The sequence below is a fragment of the Polypterus senegalus genome, chromosome 10, assembly GCF_016835505.1.
Source record: "Polypterus senegalus isolate Bchr_013 chromosome 10, ASM1683550v1, whole genome shotgun sequence".
Lineage (NCBI taxonomy): Eukaryota > Metazoa > Chordata > Cladistia > Polypteriformes > Polypteridae > Polypterus > Polypterus senegalus.
The window spans coordinates 4,748,784-4,765,304 of NC_053163.1; the positions used below are offsets into that span (position 1 = coordinate 4,748,784).

At 42.3% G+C, this 16,521-nt stretch overlaps 1 protein-coding gene across 1 annotated transcript in view; it reads right to left on the bottom strand.

The window, feature by feature from the left end:
- LOC120536575 (integrin alpha-X-like) overlaps window positions 1-16,521 on the bottom strand; it is a 50,433-nt gene that overhangs the window by 17,427 nt on the left and 16,485 nt on the right. The window contains exons 9-14 of the mRNA XM_039764964.1: window positions 14,363-14,507; window positions 10,516-10,592; window positions 4,617-4,746; window positions 4,335-4,471; window positions 2,752-2,895; window positions 2,432-2,632 (exon numbers count right to left, since the gene is read on the bottom strand). Coding sequence (XP_039620898.1) covers window positions 2,432-2,632; window positions 2,752-2,895; window positions 4,335-4,471; window positions 4,617-4,746; window positions 10,516-10,592; window positions 14,363-14,507 — 834 coding nt within the window. The remainder of the gene's footprint in view (window positions 1-2,431; window positions 2,633-2,751; window positions 2,896-4,334; window positions 4,472-4,616; window positions 4,747-10,515; window positions 10,593-14,362; window positions 14,508-16,521) is intronic.

Below are 16,521 nucleotides of genomic sequence, written 5' to 3' on the forward strand. Positions count from 1 at the left end.
AAGCCGATTAGCGTATTGTAATTTTTTTTTTCTTTCACTTTTGCTTAACTTAATTTTCTTCTTCACTAGTTTTTTTTTCTTTTCTGCCACGCTTTTGTCACTTTCGTTCGCAGGGCGTTTCAATAGAAACCTGTCCAAGGAGCTTTGTTTAGTCCTCCCCTTTAGAATATTTCTGAAATGAGTTAGGCGAGTGTCATTAAATAGCGCCGCTGCACGATCAATAAAGTCAAGTGTTAGGCAGGTGTCATTAAATAGATGGCTCATATTTTGAATTTTGGCTCGTAACTCAAGACAAAAAATCGACATAGTGACGGCTCGTATCTCAAAAAAACTCGTACGTTGGGACACTCACAGGTATCTCAAGGTATCACTGTATTCCTGTCGTTTTTGCCTCCGCACTTTGCTCTTGTTATTTGGCTTCTGTGCTTTTGTGTTTTTTTCTCCACCCGGTTGTGGGACTGTTTGGCCTTTGTCCACTTCCACTTTGTTCCTTTTGGATTTTCTTTTTGAGATTTTCTTTGCTTATGTTTTGGCATTAAGCTTAGTCATTTTGTGTTATGTTCATTTTTAATGTTTTCTTTGTTAAATTTTTCTTTATTTAATTTTATAAATGAAACATGTATGTCTTGCTTACGGTATTTAGGCCTGGGGTTTTGGCAGATCCCCTTTCCCTTTTCCGGCTTTCCTTTTTTTTTTCCTCTTTTTTCAGCATTTAGGCTCAGGTCCTTTTTTGGAGATCGGTCCAGCTGCAGACCTCTGCAGCTCCGCTCTTCACTAGCTCGGCTGGGCAGCCAATTGGATTGCAGGTTTTTGTCACATGGTGAACTTGTCATGACAAGGCTTTGGGTAAGAGAGGAGGTGCCTTAGTCCTGAATGAGGGGAGAGCAGCAGTGGAGGAGGAGAAGTCCAGTGAAGCAGGTGGAATGAGACAGCAAGGTGCCTGGACTAGTTGGGAGCAAGTAGTGGAAAAGGGAGACCACGTGGGCAGACCCCTCACTGTATAGGGTGGTCCAGATCTAATTATGGATTTTTCATTACGCTATAACTTACAGACCATCGAGAAGTGTGCGAACTGACGACATGAAGAATTGTCTTCACGCCGAACTGGAATTGTCCCTGCATAAATCAAAATCATCCAGATGATCTGGATCTGCATAATTAGATCTGGACCACCCTGTATTGGATTTTTGGTCCAGACTGTCTATGATGTCCCTTTCTAGCCCATCCAATCTGTACTGCTGGAGCTTGGTTGATATACTGGGGTACTCCCAGTGTGGGACATAGGGAACCCTAGAACATATCTTGAGTTGTTGTCCAAGCTCTGGGAGAAACCAATATCGCTGGCAGCATGACCATGACCAGCTGCCAGAGAATAAAGACCCCAAAGCAGACCATCAGCTTCATTAGAGCTGGAGAGAAAACACACACATATCTCTCTCTCTCTATATATATATATATAAAGTCCAACATCTGTCTGTCTGTCTGTCTGTATGTCTGTCTGCTTTCTTTTCATGACAGAACTACTTCACGGATTTAGATCGTTTTTTTCCCCCATCATTTGCTTGACCATTCCGGTTGATTTTGCAACTTCTCTCACTGCTCTAAGTATCATAGTTTGCTTGTGGTATCAATTTATTTGTGCGAATCCGAAAGACCCACAACGGGCTGAGGGGAGGGAGGCAGGGCCCTCCTCACTCACGTGCCAGCCTCGAGGTGTTCCTTACCTCCGCTTAGCTAGTGAACAAGAGAACTACTTTACGGATTTAGATCCGGTTTTATTCTAGGATTTGCCTGAACATTCCAGTTGATTTTGCGACTTCTCTCATTGTGCTAAAAATCATAGTTAGCTTGCTTATGCTAATCCTAGACAGAGGCTGCGGGCCGAGGGGAGGGGGACGCGTGACGTCAGGAGTGGGGACCCCCTGACTGTCCAGTTTCACTACTGTGTGGGTGGAGCCGTGAGGGACAGTTAGTATATAATAAAACACTAAGGCCCATGTGTATGTCAGGTCTCTGAGAGCAAAATGATTGGTCTCTCTGCCTTTAGTGTGATTGGTCAGTTTAGATGTGGCGACACGATTGAAAGAATAAGTATGAGAAACACAAGGAGGAGTAATGGCAGAGTAGGCCCACTGTGAGAGTCACCTTCAAAGACGTAGAAGTATAAAAAGAGATCAGGAGGCAAGCAAGGCATCTGAGAAGCGTCTGGCTTTTTGGGAACGCGCTCAAGAGAGGGAGCACCGGCTCAAGAGAGATTCAGACTTACGAGGATACTGAGGAAATGTGCTGAGGGTACAGGTAGGGTAAGAGATATCAAATAGTTTAATGTATTCCATTACTTGTCTTCGATAGACAATGTTGTTGGTATTTTAGTATTCCATGTCTACTACTGGAACAAGATGAGGACTGACCCGTTGTGCCATTTACTCACTTGACTACAGGATCTCAGTCCCACAGCCCCGCCATTGAAGATGTAGACACTTCCCCGACCGTCATTTTCAAGAGGGGCTCCCACAGCCACATCGGTTATTCCATCGCCGTTGAGGTCAGAGATTTCAGCGATGCTTGCACCAAACCGCGAGTCAGGTTGTCCTTCCATTCCATTCAGAGTGTCTGACAAAGCAAACCTTTTCTGAAATGAGAAGAGGCCTACCTGTGGTAACCCATCAAAGGAAGATAAATCTGCAGAAGATCCCACAGCCCACCGAGTGGGCGGTCGTGGTCAATGCGGTGAGGTCACCTCAGACTTACAGTGATAGAACTGAACTTGTACACAAACACTTGGCCTCCCTTTCCAGGGCTCTGGTACATTGGAGCGGAGATCAGTAGCAGGTCGGTCTCTCCGTTTTTGTTCAGGTCAACCGAGCAAATGACTGCCCCAAAGTAGGAACCAATCTGAAAAAAAATGATAAAGCGTGTAGTGAAGTTTGAATGAACATCTCCTTTACACCCCTAAGGCGAAGATGGACTCTCGTAGAACTGCCTACACTCAGTGATCTTCTCGAGGTGAGACACCACAGATGAAGCCAGTGCCACCCACTGCCAGATTTGGGTGTAATGGACACGCCACGTGACCCTTTAGGAAGTGAGATATTGAAGTGTGCAGAGGAAGTGCAAGGCAAGAGGCGCAGTCAAGAGGAAGAAGAAGATGTTCTGGTAAAGGTTTGGTGTTTTTATATCTCTTTTGTTTATTTATTAATGTTATTGCCCTTGATGTATTCGGTTGTCACTTATCAAGTATGGTTTTGTTTTTCTGTCTATTGGTATTTTATTTTTCTTAACGAGTATTGCCTTGTTCATTTATTGTCTTGTATGATTTCATTAGGTTGATTGTGAATTCATCAATTCTTTTCTTACACTCCTTATCAATATTAAGTTGAGTCCAAAGGGGTCAAAAACTCCTGATGTCACAGCTGTGGGATGACCCCTAACCCTAACCCATCTAAGCTTGTCAAAGCCTCGTCTTTGGCGCTTTCACGGTGTTTGCTTTTCACGCCTTCGTTTTTTGGATTCTGGTCCTCACCTTTGTCCTTGTAAGTACTTTTGTGATTTTTGGGGTTTTTAACACTCTTGTCGACCTCGGCTTCTGTCTAGGGATTATAGACTTGGTTTACCGCTTTGGGGTAATCACCTCGATTTCCCTTTTTGTTCTTGTTTTTGGAAATATTTTGTAATCCATTTATTGCACATAATAAGGAATATTTTGCTATTTTGGACCAGGGGTTTACGGTTTCCCCTTCCACTTTTTAGCCTCGACTATGTAGGCCGTCAAGCCTGATTGTCAAATGTGGAGCCAGAATGGTTTTGTTTCTAAGCCGTATTTTTTGGGACTTTTTGATTTGATAAGCTTTGTTAATCTCAGAGGGGAAACTGTCTTTTCGCATGACCTTTGGGGGGGGTCAGAGCGCAGGGCCTAAAGGGTTGAGGCCTAGTTCTCATACTAAAGAGCTCTTTTGAGTTTTGAGAGTTAGAAAATTGTGACAGGTGACGGATGAACAAAACCATAAGTGGTGGGCTATACGCAGTGCTTGAACTGGATATTCATAAGTGAAGCACATGGCCAAGGACACCACCTAGTGGAAATTAAGGAGAAGTGTCGTTAAAATAGTGACCAGGAAGGACGTCTTTACACATTGACTGGTGGGAATCTGGAACAAAGTACAGAGAAACCTAAAATTGCATCAGGACAAGTGAGCTGTTAGCCAGCCAAATGAGTTTGATAGTCTCCTCTCATCTCAATTGTCAGTCTTCTAATACTCTTATGCATGTTCTGAAAAGGAGAAAGGCCTAAACTCAGTGAGCACTTTAATCTAGCAAAGAAGCTCAGCTCCTACCTGCTCTCCCTCCAGTGTGTATGTGGCTGTCATTTTGTGACGTTGGAACACCACCACTGCTCCTTTGTGTTTGTAGCGAGGAGCCCCTACAAAGTAATAAGTCGCTCCACTCACGGTGGCATCTTCGATGGTGTACCCTGAAATGAGAAGCAGTTCTTCATTCTCACCATTGACCTGCATCTCCAGATTGTTACTGCCAGGCTACAGACTGTGTTGTACATTGAGACCCTCATCCCTGGTCAGTCAGCTCGGGGCCCCTAGGTGGCCAACTCTCGCTCTTACCCAAGTAGGACCCTTTCATATCTCTGCTGTGGGAAGACATGTTGAAGAACTTCAGGATGTGACCATTTTCTTCAAAGAAACCCCCAGACCAGTCATAAGAACCTACAGCACCATAGAGCACTGATCCATCCTTGGAAATGAGAGGGGAAGAAAATCAAAAGAAAAGAAAAGAACGCGTCACTTCATCTCAAACATGAAGCCCTCTGGGAATTTGCAGACTTTTTATTGACATGAATGTGTCCTTTACTTTAACTTTAACCGTTATTCGAATGCTCTTCACCGCTCCGACTTATCGTATGAGAGGGTTGGCCCAAAAGCGTACAGAAAAAGAGATCAAGCTCTGGATTATGACCGGTACAGACCCCAAGAGGCCAGCTGGAAAGGGGGTACATCTGAGGTCATTTAAGGGTGGTCACCTGTGTCATCACTCCACTGGGGTCAGGCTGGTAGTTTATTGTAATCTGTGTGCTTTGGGACTTCTCCATTGGGAACCTGGAGTGCGGAAAATGTCTGGACAATAGTCATAAATATCCAGTGGCATTTCAGGGTGAAGGTTAATTCTTAAAACATCCTCAGACACTCTTAGGAAAGGTGGACCACTCACTCTGAAGTAGACGGGTGGCCTACACTCAGTGAGAGGACTGAGACCCTAGTGTTGTGATCAAAGTCTCTTTTGTCAATTTACCATTTCACTCACCCTATCTCTGTGTGCAGAAGGTTTTACAGTTAGGTCCATAAATATTTGGACAGAGACAACTTCTTTCTAATTCTGGTTCTGTACATCACTACAATGAATTTTAAATGAAACAACTCCGATGCAGTTGAAGTGCAGACTTTCAGCTTTAATTCAGTGGGGTGAACAAAACAATTGCATAAAAATGTGAGGCAACTTTTTTGAATACAATCCCTTCATTTCAGGGGCTCAAAAGTAACTGGACAATTGACTCAAAAGCTATTTCATGGGCAGGTGTGTTCAAGTCCGTCGTGATGTCTTATCAATTAACAGATAAAAGGCCTGGAGTTGATTTGAGGTGTGGTGCTTGCATGTGGAAGATTTTGCTGTGAACAGACAACATGCGGTCAAAGGAGCTCTCCATGCAGGTGACAGAAGCCATCCTTAAGCTGCAAAAACAGAAAAAACCCATCCGAGAAATTGCTACAATATTACGAGTGGCAAAATCTACAGTTTGGTACATCCTGAGAAAGAAAGCAAGCACTGGTGAACTCAGTAACGCAAAAAGACCTGGACGTCCACGGAAGACAACAGTGGTGGATGATCACAGAATCATTTCCATGGTGAAGAGAAACCCCTTCACAACAGCCCACCAAGTGAACAACACTCTCCAGGGCTTGGTAAGCGTATCGATATCCAAGTCCACCATAAACAGAAGACTGCATGAAAGGAAATCCAGAGGGTGCACAGCAAGGTGCAAGCCACTCATAAGCCTCAAGAATAGAAAGGCTAGATTGGACTTTGCTAAAGAACATCTAAAAAAGCCAGCAGAGTTCTGGTAAAACATTCTTTGGACAGATGAAACCAAGATCAACCTCTACTAGAATGATAAAGGCAAGAAGAAAGGATGGAGAAAGAAGGTGTGGAGCAGCTCATTATCCAAAGTATAGCACATCATCTGTAAAACACGGTGGAGTCAGACAGTGTGATGGCTGCCAGTGGCACTGGGACACGAGTGTTTATTGATGAGGTGACACAGGACAGAAGCAGCCGAATGAATTCTGAGGTGTTCAGAGACATACTGTCTGCTCAAATCCAGCTAAATGATGTCAAATTGATTCATGATACAGATGGACAATGACCCAAAACATGCAGCCAAAGCAACCCAGGAGTTAATTAAAGCAAAGAAGTGGACAATTCTTGAATGGCCAAGTCAGTCACCTGATCTTCACCCAACTGAGCAGGCATTTCACTTGTTGAAGACCAAACTTCAGACAGAAAGGCCCACAAACAAACAGCAACTGAAAGCAAAGCTGCTGCAGTAAAGACCTGGCAGAGCATTAAAAAGGAGGACACCCAGCATCTGGTGATGTCCAGGAGCTCAAGACTTCAGGCTGGCATTGCCAGCAAAGGGTTTTCAACCAGGTATTAGAAATGAACATTTTATTTCCAGTTATTTAATTTGTCCAATTACTTTTGAGCCCCTGAAATGAAGGGATTGTGTTCAAAAAATACTTTAGTTGCCTCACATTTTTATGCAATCGTTTTGTTCACCCATTGAACTAAAGCTGAAAGTCTGCACTTCAACTGCATCTGAGTTGTTTCATTTAAAATTCCTTGTGGTAATGTACAGAACCAAAATGAGAAAAAAGTGGTCTCTGTCCAAATATTTATGGACCTCACTGTATGGTAATATCTCTTTATTATAAAAAACAATCCTGTGGAATGAATGACTAGTAGACGATACGTGATCTTCACATTAAGATCACGAAAGACAAATAAAAGAACCGCGAGACGAAAGAGAATGGGCAAAAAAAACAAAACACAGTAGTGTAAAGGGAAGCAGCACACACAGATACAGGGGTCTCAGTGCACATCATTCAATGCACAAAGCGTAGACTTACACAATAATGGAACATACACCATGAGAATCTGTGGACCCGCAACAGTTAAAACAACGACAAGTTTAATTTCAAAGAAAACACAATTCAGTCAGGTGTATATTTATGATGATGGAGAAGCGATCACAACGTGAGCAGCAGAGACACAAAGTAGGAAAAAGGACAGCGGCTGTAAAGGCTTTAAAAAGATTGAAGGGAAGCGCGACAGCAAACCCCACCCACGAGCGGCGTTATACGTCAAGAAAATAGCAATCTCTTTAAATTGTATATTGCCTGCCTATGATAAAGTCATCCCTGATGAAGGATTGCAGGAATCGTGGGAAAGAGGGGTCCTTTCATCGGATTAACGCTATTTCAGATGTGGAATGGCAAACTGGGGGAGGCAGCTTGATGAATGAGGTCTCCAGGACTCGAAACAAATCCAAATGATATTATGTGAGATCATCCAATGTGAAATTCTACTCCGTACTTCTGGAATTTTTATTTTTATACTGTATTGAGGATTTATTCTGTTCTGTGTATTGTATTGTATTGTATTGTCCCCCTTTTCATTTTGACACCCACTGCACGCCCAACCTACCTGGAGAGGGGTCTCTCTTTGAACTGCCTTTCCCGAGGTTTCTTCCATTTTTCCCTAAAAGGTTTTTTTTTTTGGGAGTTTTTCCTTGTCTTCTTAGAGGGTCAAGGCTGGGGGGCTGTCAGGAGGCAGAGCTTGTTAAAGCCCATTGCGGCACTTCTTGTGTGATTTTGGGCTATACAACAAATGAATTGTATTGTATTGTATATCCGGTAAAACAAACACGGGGGTGGGCGAGCGAAGCGAGCAGGGCAGAGCCCCCTAGTAATATAATATAATTTTGCAGTTGGCTGGCACCCTGCCCAGGGTTTCTTTCCTGCCTTGCGCCCTATGTTGGCTGGGATTGGCTCCAGCAGACCCCCGTGACCTTGTAGTTAGGCTATAGCGGGTTGGATAATGGATGGATAGATGGATAATATAATTTTATATATAAATGTCTACGCGTGGAAGTGTGTGTGTCTGTCTGTCCGGCCCAGAAGTGAGAGGCTACAGCATGAAGCTCAAAGAAAGCGACTCTGTCGCCAAAGAGAAACTCGCTTAGCTGCTGATAGACAAGGGGGGTGAGTATGTCGGCAAAACGAAACTGACGAGAAGCCACTAATACACAACCGATGTGCTTGATTAATTGAAGTGCCAGAATCCATGTTTTCTAGGAGCCCAGGCTTTTCACAGCACAGGCTTACACAGCATAATATAATAAAATATAATATAATATAATATATTATAATATAATATAATATAATATAATATAATATAATATAATATAATATAATATAATATAATATAATAGTGCACAGACTAATAATAATGAGCAAAAGAATTATTAAAATAATGTAGGCGAGGACATTCTTTATGTATTCTCTGCGATGGCCAGTGTGATGTTTTTGACATTGTGATATGCTGAACTGGTAATTTCATGAGACCATCTATCTTATCAGTTATATAGTGCCTTTCCCATCTATCTAACTTTTATGTAGTGCCTTTCACACTATCTATCTATCTATCTATCTATCTATCTATCTATCTATCTATCTATCTATCTATCTATCTATCTATCTATCTATCTATCTATCTATCTATTAAATAGTGCATTCTATCTATCTATCTATCTATCTATCTATCTATCTATCTATCTATCTATCTATCTATCTATCTATCTTTTTTGTCTATCTACCTAACTTTTATCTTGTTTCTTTCACATCTATTATATAGTGCCTCTCATGATCTGTCTGATATAGCACCTTTCACATCTGTCTGTCTATCTATTATATAGTGAATTTCATGATCTATCTTGTATAGTGACTGTCACATCTATTAATCTATCTTTTAAATAATGTCTGTCTGTCTTTATCTGATATAGATAGACTGATACATCTATTATATAGTGTCTTTCACAATCTAACTTTTTTATAGTACCTTTCATGTCTCCCTTTATCTATCTTTTATATTGTGCCTTTCATGTCCATCTGTCTATTATGTTGTAAAATGGCTGACTCTGTGCTCTGACCTTATATATAGCTCCTTTCACATCTATTGATCTATCTGATAAGTTCCTTTCATGATCTATTATATAGATAGATAATATAATCTATCTATCTATCTATCTATCTATCTATCTATCTATCTATCTATCTATCTATCTATCCTGCCTACTATGCTAAAACTAATATTTATCTATCTATCAGATATTATGCCTTTAACATCTACCTATTATGTGGTGCCTAAATTTTTTTAATAGTGTCTTTCATGATGTATCTATTCATCTATCAAAATGACTCACACAAAACTAAATTTACAATAAAATTAGAAAAAAACAAAACAAAACAAAAACAACATTTCTTTACAGGCAAAATCCCTGCCATTAGCAGAAGAGAATGAATGCGGGCTGGAAGGAGGTTGAGGAAGGGGACGGTGGCTTGGAACAGCAGAATGACCCTCCAGTGTTTCCAGACAGTCGTATTTATAGTATTGTGAGGAGAAAAATAGATGGGCAGTTGCAAAATCCACACCATAAACATGATCACAAAACAGGCAGAGATCAGAACCAGGAGAAAAAACAGTCTGATACTTCAAAGAACAAAGACAGACATCAAAATCAGGAACAAAAGGATCTCAGAAACCCAAGAGCAGTCCTGACTGAACTGAAACTAAGTCCTGATGCGCTCTTTGTAAAGAGTATCCACCGAGAGCTGGTGAGTGACTCAAATGTCTTCATATTGAAAGCATCACATCTCGTGATGTCAATTAGTTGTGTGACGCTACTTGGAGTGTCAGATAAATAATGTAAACAAGATGTGAATTAACTTTATCAGTTCAAACTGGAATAAAAATTAAAATGAAATCTAACTGAATAGAAGTTAGACGTATAAAAAGTATCTTAAAACGCTACATTAGAGAGCAGAGTTCCTCACTTTCTACCTCAGAATGCCCCCATATACCTCATTTCTGGCGAATTTCACAATTGTGAGATGACACGGAGGTGGACTGCTGGGGCATTTTGGTGAAACTGTACTTAAAACAGAACTCTGATGTTTCACTCATCAGCACAATCTGATTAAAATTCCTTTTCAAGTTTCTTCCAATAGCAATACAACTGCGTTTTAAACTTTTAACACCTTTAGTTCTCTAAAATCCACCTGTCCCGTTGCCCAAGCGGCTCAATCCAGTGCCGGATTGTGGGGGGCACGGCGATGATCTCATCTGTAGGCCTTGAGGAAGGAGACGTCCCAAAAAATAAAATTCACTCACCGAGTTAGCAAACAGGCTGAATCCTCCCTGGGACAACTCCAGCTGAAAGGAGCTGGCCAGCGTGTCCTTCTGGGTTCCTGCCAAAGCAGCACAAATGAAGAGAGAGAGGTTAAAATGCTGCGTCTTCATGTTCTCCTGCTTTAAACAGTTATAGACCAGCAGAATATGAAGTCAGAATCATTAGGCCGGCCGGCACCCAGAGACCCCTAGACACACGAAAAGCTAAGCCTTGAAAAGGGTCGCTAATTATTTACGTAACATCTACTTCTAATAATAAAACTGGAAGAAAAAGGGGAGATTTAAAATTATGTTGGTGGACTTTTTTTTTTTAATAGGTTTTAAACAGCCAATGATGAATCTGCCTACAGGGTGGAGTTATGGCGCCATGACAACAAACTCTCCCTGAATGTCAACCAAGCGAAGAGGATCAGTGTTGACTTCAAGGAGGACGATTGTTAGCCACTCCTCATCAATGGCTCCCCTGTCCAGACAGTTCGCAGCTTTAGGTTCCTGGGTGTCCACATCACCAACGGCCTTTCATGGTCTGGCAGCACCACCTGCACCACGACACTAGTGAGCTTTGACCGCTGCACTGTTGAACGTGTCCTAAACAGAGGAATCATGGTGTCCTATTTCGTCATGTCTTCGTAGAGTGTCAAGGCCTCTTAAAGCCCCTTGAGGTGAGGCTGTACAAGAAATTGGTCTCTGTTGTTGTTGTGTGGTCATCTCACTCACCAGAATCACAAACTCATCCAGCGGACCCTCCATACAGCTTCTAAAACTCACTGGGGCTGACCCTCCGCAGCGTTATAGTATCGACTCAGCCAGAGGTCCGAGCAGAGCTCTCACTTAGAGGGTCTGTTCAAAACTTTAAAAAATATGGCAGGATCTAATCAAGAACATTTTAGAGTAAGCTTCCATTTCGGGGGTAAGGAGACCCTGCTTTTCTCGCTCTTTTTAGTAGCTTCGGTCAGCTGGCTCCTCTCTCTTTCTTTTGGGTGGGGGTCAAATTTTGCTTCGATTTGTTCAGTTTGAGTCGACTGTATGGAATGTTATCAGTTTCTAACTAAAATCTATTAAAATACAAAAATAAAAAGATGTCTGAGGAGAGCCGAATCCACAGTCTCTGATGACAGCCATTCAGCTCACCTCCTGTTTCTACTTCAGACTTCTGGGAAACCTCACCACTCACTCCATCTGTTTCAGGGACAGCTTGTTCTGCCAGGCCATAAGGTCACTGAACTCCCAGTAACCTGATCCTGCCCACCCTGCACTGTGTGCTGTACCCACCTGCTGGTTTATGTGCAATTATACTATACGTTACCTTTTATCCCCACTCTTATTTACTGTACTGTCGTGACCAAAAGTTTTGAGAATGACTCAACTGTTGGTTTTCACAAAGTTTGCTGCTTCAGAGTTTTTAGATCTTCTTGTCAGATGTTTCTATGGTACACTGAAGTTGAATTACAAGCAGTTCAGAAGTTTCAAAGGCTTTGAATGACAATGATATGAAGTTTATTCAAAGAGTCCATATCTGCAGTGTTGGCCCTTCTTCCCTTTTCAAGACCTCTGCAATTTACCCTGGCAGGCTGTCTGTCCATCAAACTTCTGGGCCAAATCCTGACTGATGGCCATCCATTCGTGCAGAATCGATGCTTGGAGTTTGTCAGTATTGGTGGGTTTTTGAGGATTGACCACAAGTTCTCAATGGGATTAAAGGTACGGGGAGTTTCCTGGCCATGGACCCCAAATTTTGATGTTTTATTCCCCAAACCACTTAGTTGTCACTTTTTCCTTATGGCCCGGTGCTCCATTATGTTGGTCAACAAACTGTTGTTGGATGGTTGGAAGACGTTTCTCTCTGAGGATGTTTTGGGTCCATTCTTTATTCATGGCTAGGGATCTGGGTTGGTGGGTGGCACCACCAGTGTAGAGTCTGCTCAGGAATGGCAGCAGGCAGGTGTGAGTGAGGAGAAGGCTTTTGGAAGATGGCCTGGTGGGTGCCAAGAAGGGCAGCAAAGAAGCTGACTGATATTCTGGGATTGGACTGCTGGGGGAAAAGTCATTGTCTCAGATGAATCCCCTCTCTGATTGTTTGGGGCACCCGGAAAAAAAGAAAAGGTGAGCGGCACTACCATCAGACCTGTGTCACGCCAACAGTAAAGCATCCAGAGACCATTCATGTCATGTGGGGTTGCTTCTCAGCCAAGGGAGTACAGGGCTAACTCACAATTTGGCCTAAGAACACAGTCCTGAATAAAGAATGGGACCAAAAAATCCCCTGAGAGCAACTTCTCCCAACCATCCAAGAACAGTTTGGTGACCAACATGATGGACCATAAGGCAAAAGTGACAACTAAGTGGGTCAGGGAACAAAACATTGAAATTTGGGGTCCAAAGCCAGGAAACTCCCCAGACCTTTAATCCCATTGAGAACTTGTAGTCAATCCTCAAGAGGCGGGTGGGACAAACAAAAACCCACCAATTCTGATTATGCAAGAATGGGCAGCCATCAGCCAAGATTTGGCCCAGAAGTTGATTGCCAGCCTGCATGCCAGGGCGGATTGCAGTGGTCTTGAAAAGGAAAGAAGGGCCAACACTGCAAATCTGGACTCTGTGCATAAACTTCATGTCATTGTCAATTAAAGCCTTTGAAACTTCTGAACTGCTTGTAATTCTACTTCAGTGTACCACAGAAACATCTGACAAAAACGGCAAACTTTGTGAAAACCAATAGTGGTATCATTCTCAAACCTTTTGGCCATGACTGTATCTATTTATCTATTAAATCCTGCCAACTATGCTAAAATATCTACCTACCTTCTGCTACTCTTATTTATTTTCATACTCAAATTTGTTAACATCCCGTATCCATGGGGGATATGTTCCAAGACCTGGAGCTGACGTAGCCCTGAAACCGTATATAGCAGCAAACCCGGTATACAAGTCCTTTATCATTTACATACGTACCTATAATAAAGTTTAATTGATAAATTACACCCAGTAACACATTACCAACATTAAGTAACAATAAAATAATTTGTACAAATGTAATACTTGTACATGAATGGGATTCTGACACTTCAGCTTAACCCTCAAGAGATCTTAGCCTGTTGTGAGTACTTATTGGCTTCTCCATTCTTAGGAAGCACATCACAGCTTCTCTAAGACTTTGAAGAACTGCTGGCTTCGCTGTGCCCACTTTGGCTCTTTCGGGCCAATATTAAGCAAAACAGAGGGCTCTTTTCACAACAAAAAAAATGAAAACACAGCAACGAATGTAGATGGCAAGAGTGTTAGAGGCCAAAGGCTGGTTTTGATTATACTGAACGTATTCAACACTGAGAACATTACATCGGATATATCAGCACACTCATTCGCACGCACTCCTGTGTTTTCACCATGGAATTCCATTTAATATTTTTGGGCCATGGCAAATTACGGATAACTGGAACCACGGAAACCGAATTTGTGTAAAACAGGGGTTCTGCTGTTTTATACATCTGTGCCATGAGAATTTCACTTTGCTCTCACGATGTATGTGACAATAAAGATCTCTAACCCTAACCTAATCTAATCTAATCCTAACATGAAATACCTAGATCTCCATAATATTGTAGCAATTGGAAACAGTATGCTATCAAAAAATGAATGCAGGTCAAATTGTTTAAAGAGAAGCAACATCTTCAATCGGGAGACGAGGCTCAAATCTAAGCCCTGCCACTCTCTGTGTGGCGTTTGCATGTTCTTCCTGGGTTCACTGGACTTTTCTACCAGTTCCTTCCAAGCATGTGGATTTCTTTGACCAAGATCCAAGAGTGACATGAAATGAGCCCTGCAGTGTCACCTTCAATAGAAAAGATTCTCTCTTCCAGCTGACTCTGGATTCCATTCAGGGCGTTGAAGTCGTCCACTCGGAATACGTTGTTGGGTGACGAGGCGATTGTGTTAAGTTCATTCCGAGGCCCTTGATGTGCAAATGCACCCCCTACCTGTGTATAGAGAAACACAAAAGAATCAAACGTTTGGTGAGAATTCTGCTGCTTGCATATACGTGAACAAGGAATCAGACCAGCAATTGATGCTTAAGAGTCAGAAACGTCAGGAAGGAAGTCAGGAGCTCAGTGGGGTCAATGCCTCTTAACATCTAAAGGAACAAGAGGGCTAAGAAGAGGAAACTAAAGACAACTGTGACTGCAAGGTGGACAGTAAGTCAGAGGCCTAAGGGAACAAGTAGCCTGCCTTTGAACCCAGGATGTAAATCAATTTGACTGGGCCAGTGACTCTGACGGTTCCAATCTAAAGCAGCATAATGGAAACGGTGATGAGAAAAGGCAAAGAGGGGGACCACCATGACTGCCGGAGTGCAGATGCACACCAAGTCAGAGTCTTAATGGAACAATCGACATGTGACATCAGATACTAGTCAGTCTGTGTGGACCTGAAACTCCTACTGGTCTAAGCCAGTCTACTGGAATAAGTAACCAGAACAGGGAAGGATATATTAATGGCTACCTTGACTCTTGTAGTCCAGAGGTGTAGTAATTAGTAGTCAGTTTGATGTTCACTCATACATTTGTCGTGCTCATTCTAGCGATTACTCAGAGCTATTTTATATATGTTATGAGGTTTTATAATACAGAGGAGAGCCAGCTCTAGGCCAGTCCAAATACGCAATGGCATAAGGGCGCAATGACTAGGAGAGCACCAAGGCCCATCCTAAGTGAGATCTTTTATTCAATGTCACTAAACACAGATATGAGTGTGCTGTGATCTCCAAGGAGGTCAAGTGCTTTGAACGTTGTCCTGAAATACGAACATGCTCCAATATTAAAGGGAAACTCTTCTGCTGCCATTGCCTAGGTGTACCCTGTACTCTTGACCTGACCCTGATACAGTTTAGAGAATCTGAATCTGAGGTCCGTTTTTTGCGGTTTTTGCCTCCTTACCATGTTGAGTAATTGTTTATGTTCTATCACGACGCCATTTTGTTTTCATCGTGGGCACCGCCACCCTAAAAACCTTTGCTGGGCCACACCCATGGAATAAATTTCATGTTGCACACTTGTTAGTGATGTCAAATGAGCAGCGGTATAAAGCTTATTTCCTTCAGTTCTGGGGTATCCAAACTTCATGGAATTGATTCACTGATACTGTGTGTAGTTTGGATATAGCAGGTTGGATAATGGATGGATGGATAACCTTCTGATACCTTTTGAAGGCCTGGTTATAATCCCTTGTTCTTGCATTTTGGGCCTTGATGAAAGATCTTTCTGATTCCATGTTTTGACTTCAGCCCAGTTCTTCACTATCCCATCTTCTGGTTTACCCCTCTGCCTCTCTTTAGACAGATCAACCCGAGACTTCTACAGTCCAAATCTAAAAGCATCTGACAGAACCACAGACCAGGGAAGGGAAAGTAAAAGGGCATCATGACTCCTGGAGTCTTAATGGGCTTCTAAAGTGCAGAGAATCAAACATTTCATTTGGGACCAAAGACTCCTTGTATCCAGTTGAGGGTGCCATGCTACAACCAATGTACCCCTCTACGGTAACCACAACAGAGATTTTAGGATAAGGGAATTTGGTACTAAACCCAGAGTATCCTTAACTTGTTTTAATTTGGGCTTTCACCTCACATTTATACACAGCTGAGAGAAGCCCATAGGAAGGTACTGTTGCCTAAGTTGTTCAGTTCTGCAGGACTCTATACAAAAGGTACACGTGTGCCTTTCTAAACGATGTCCAATCAATTCAATTTACCACAGGTGGACTCCAGTGAGGTTCTGGAAACATCTCGAGGAGAGTTAAAGCAAACACGGTGGACCTGAGCACAATGTGGAGGGCTCTGAATCCTTCTAGGAATAAATGAGAATTTTCAGTTTTTCAAACCTTGACATGTTGTCACTTTGATTCTTGAGTGTAGATTGATGGGTAAAAATCTGCAGCACAATAAAGTGAGCAGGAAGTCAAGGGGTCTCAATACTTCAAGAATCCACTGTAGGC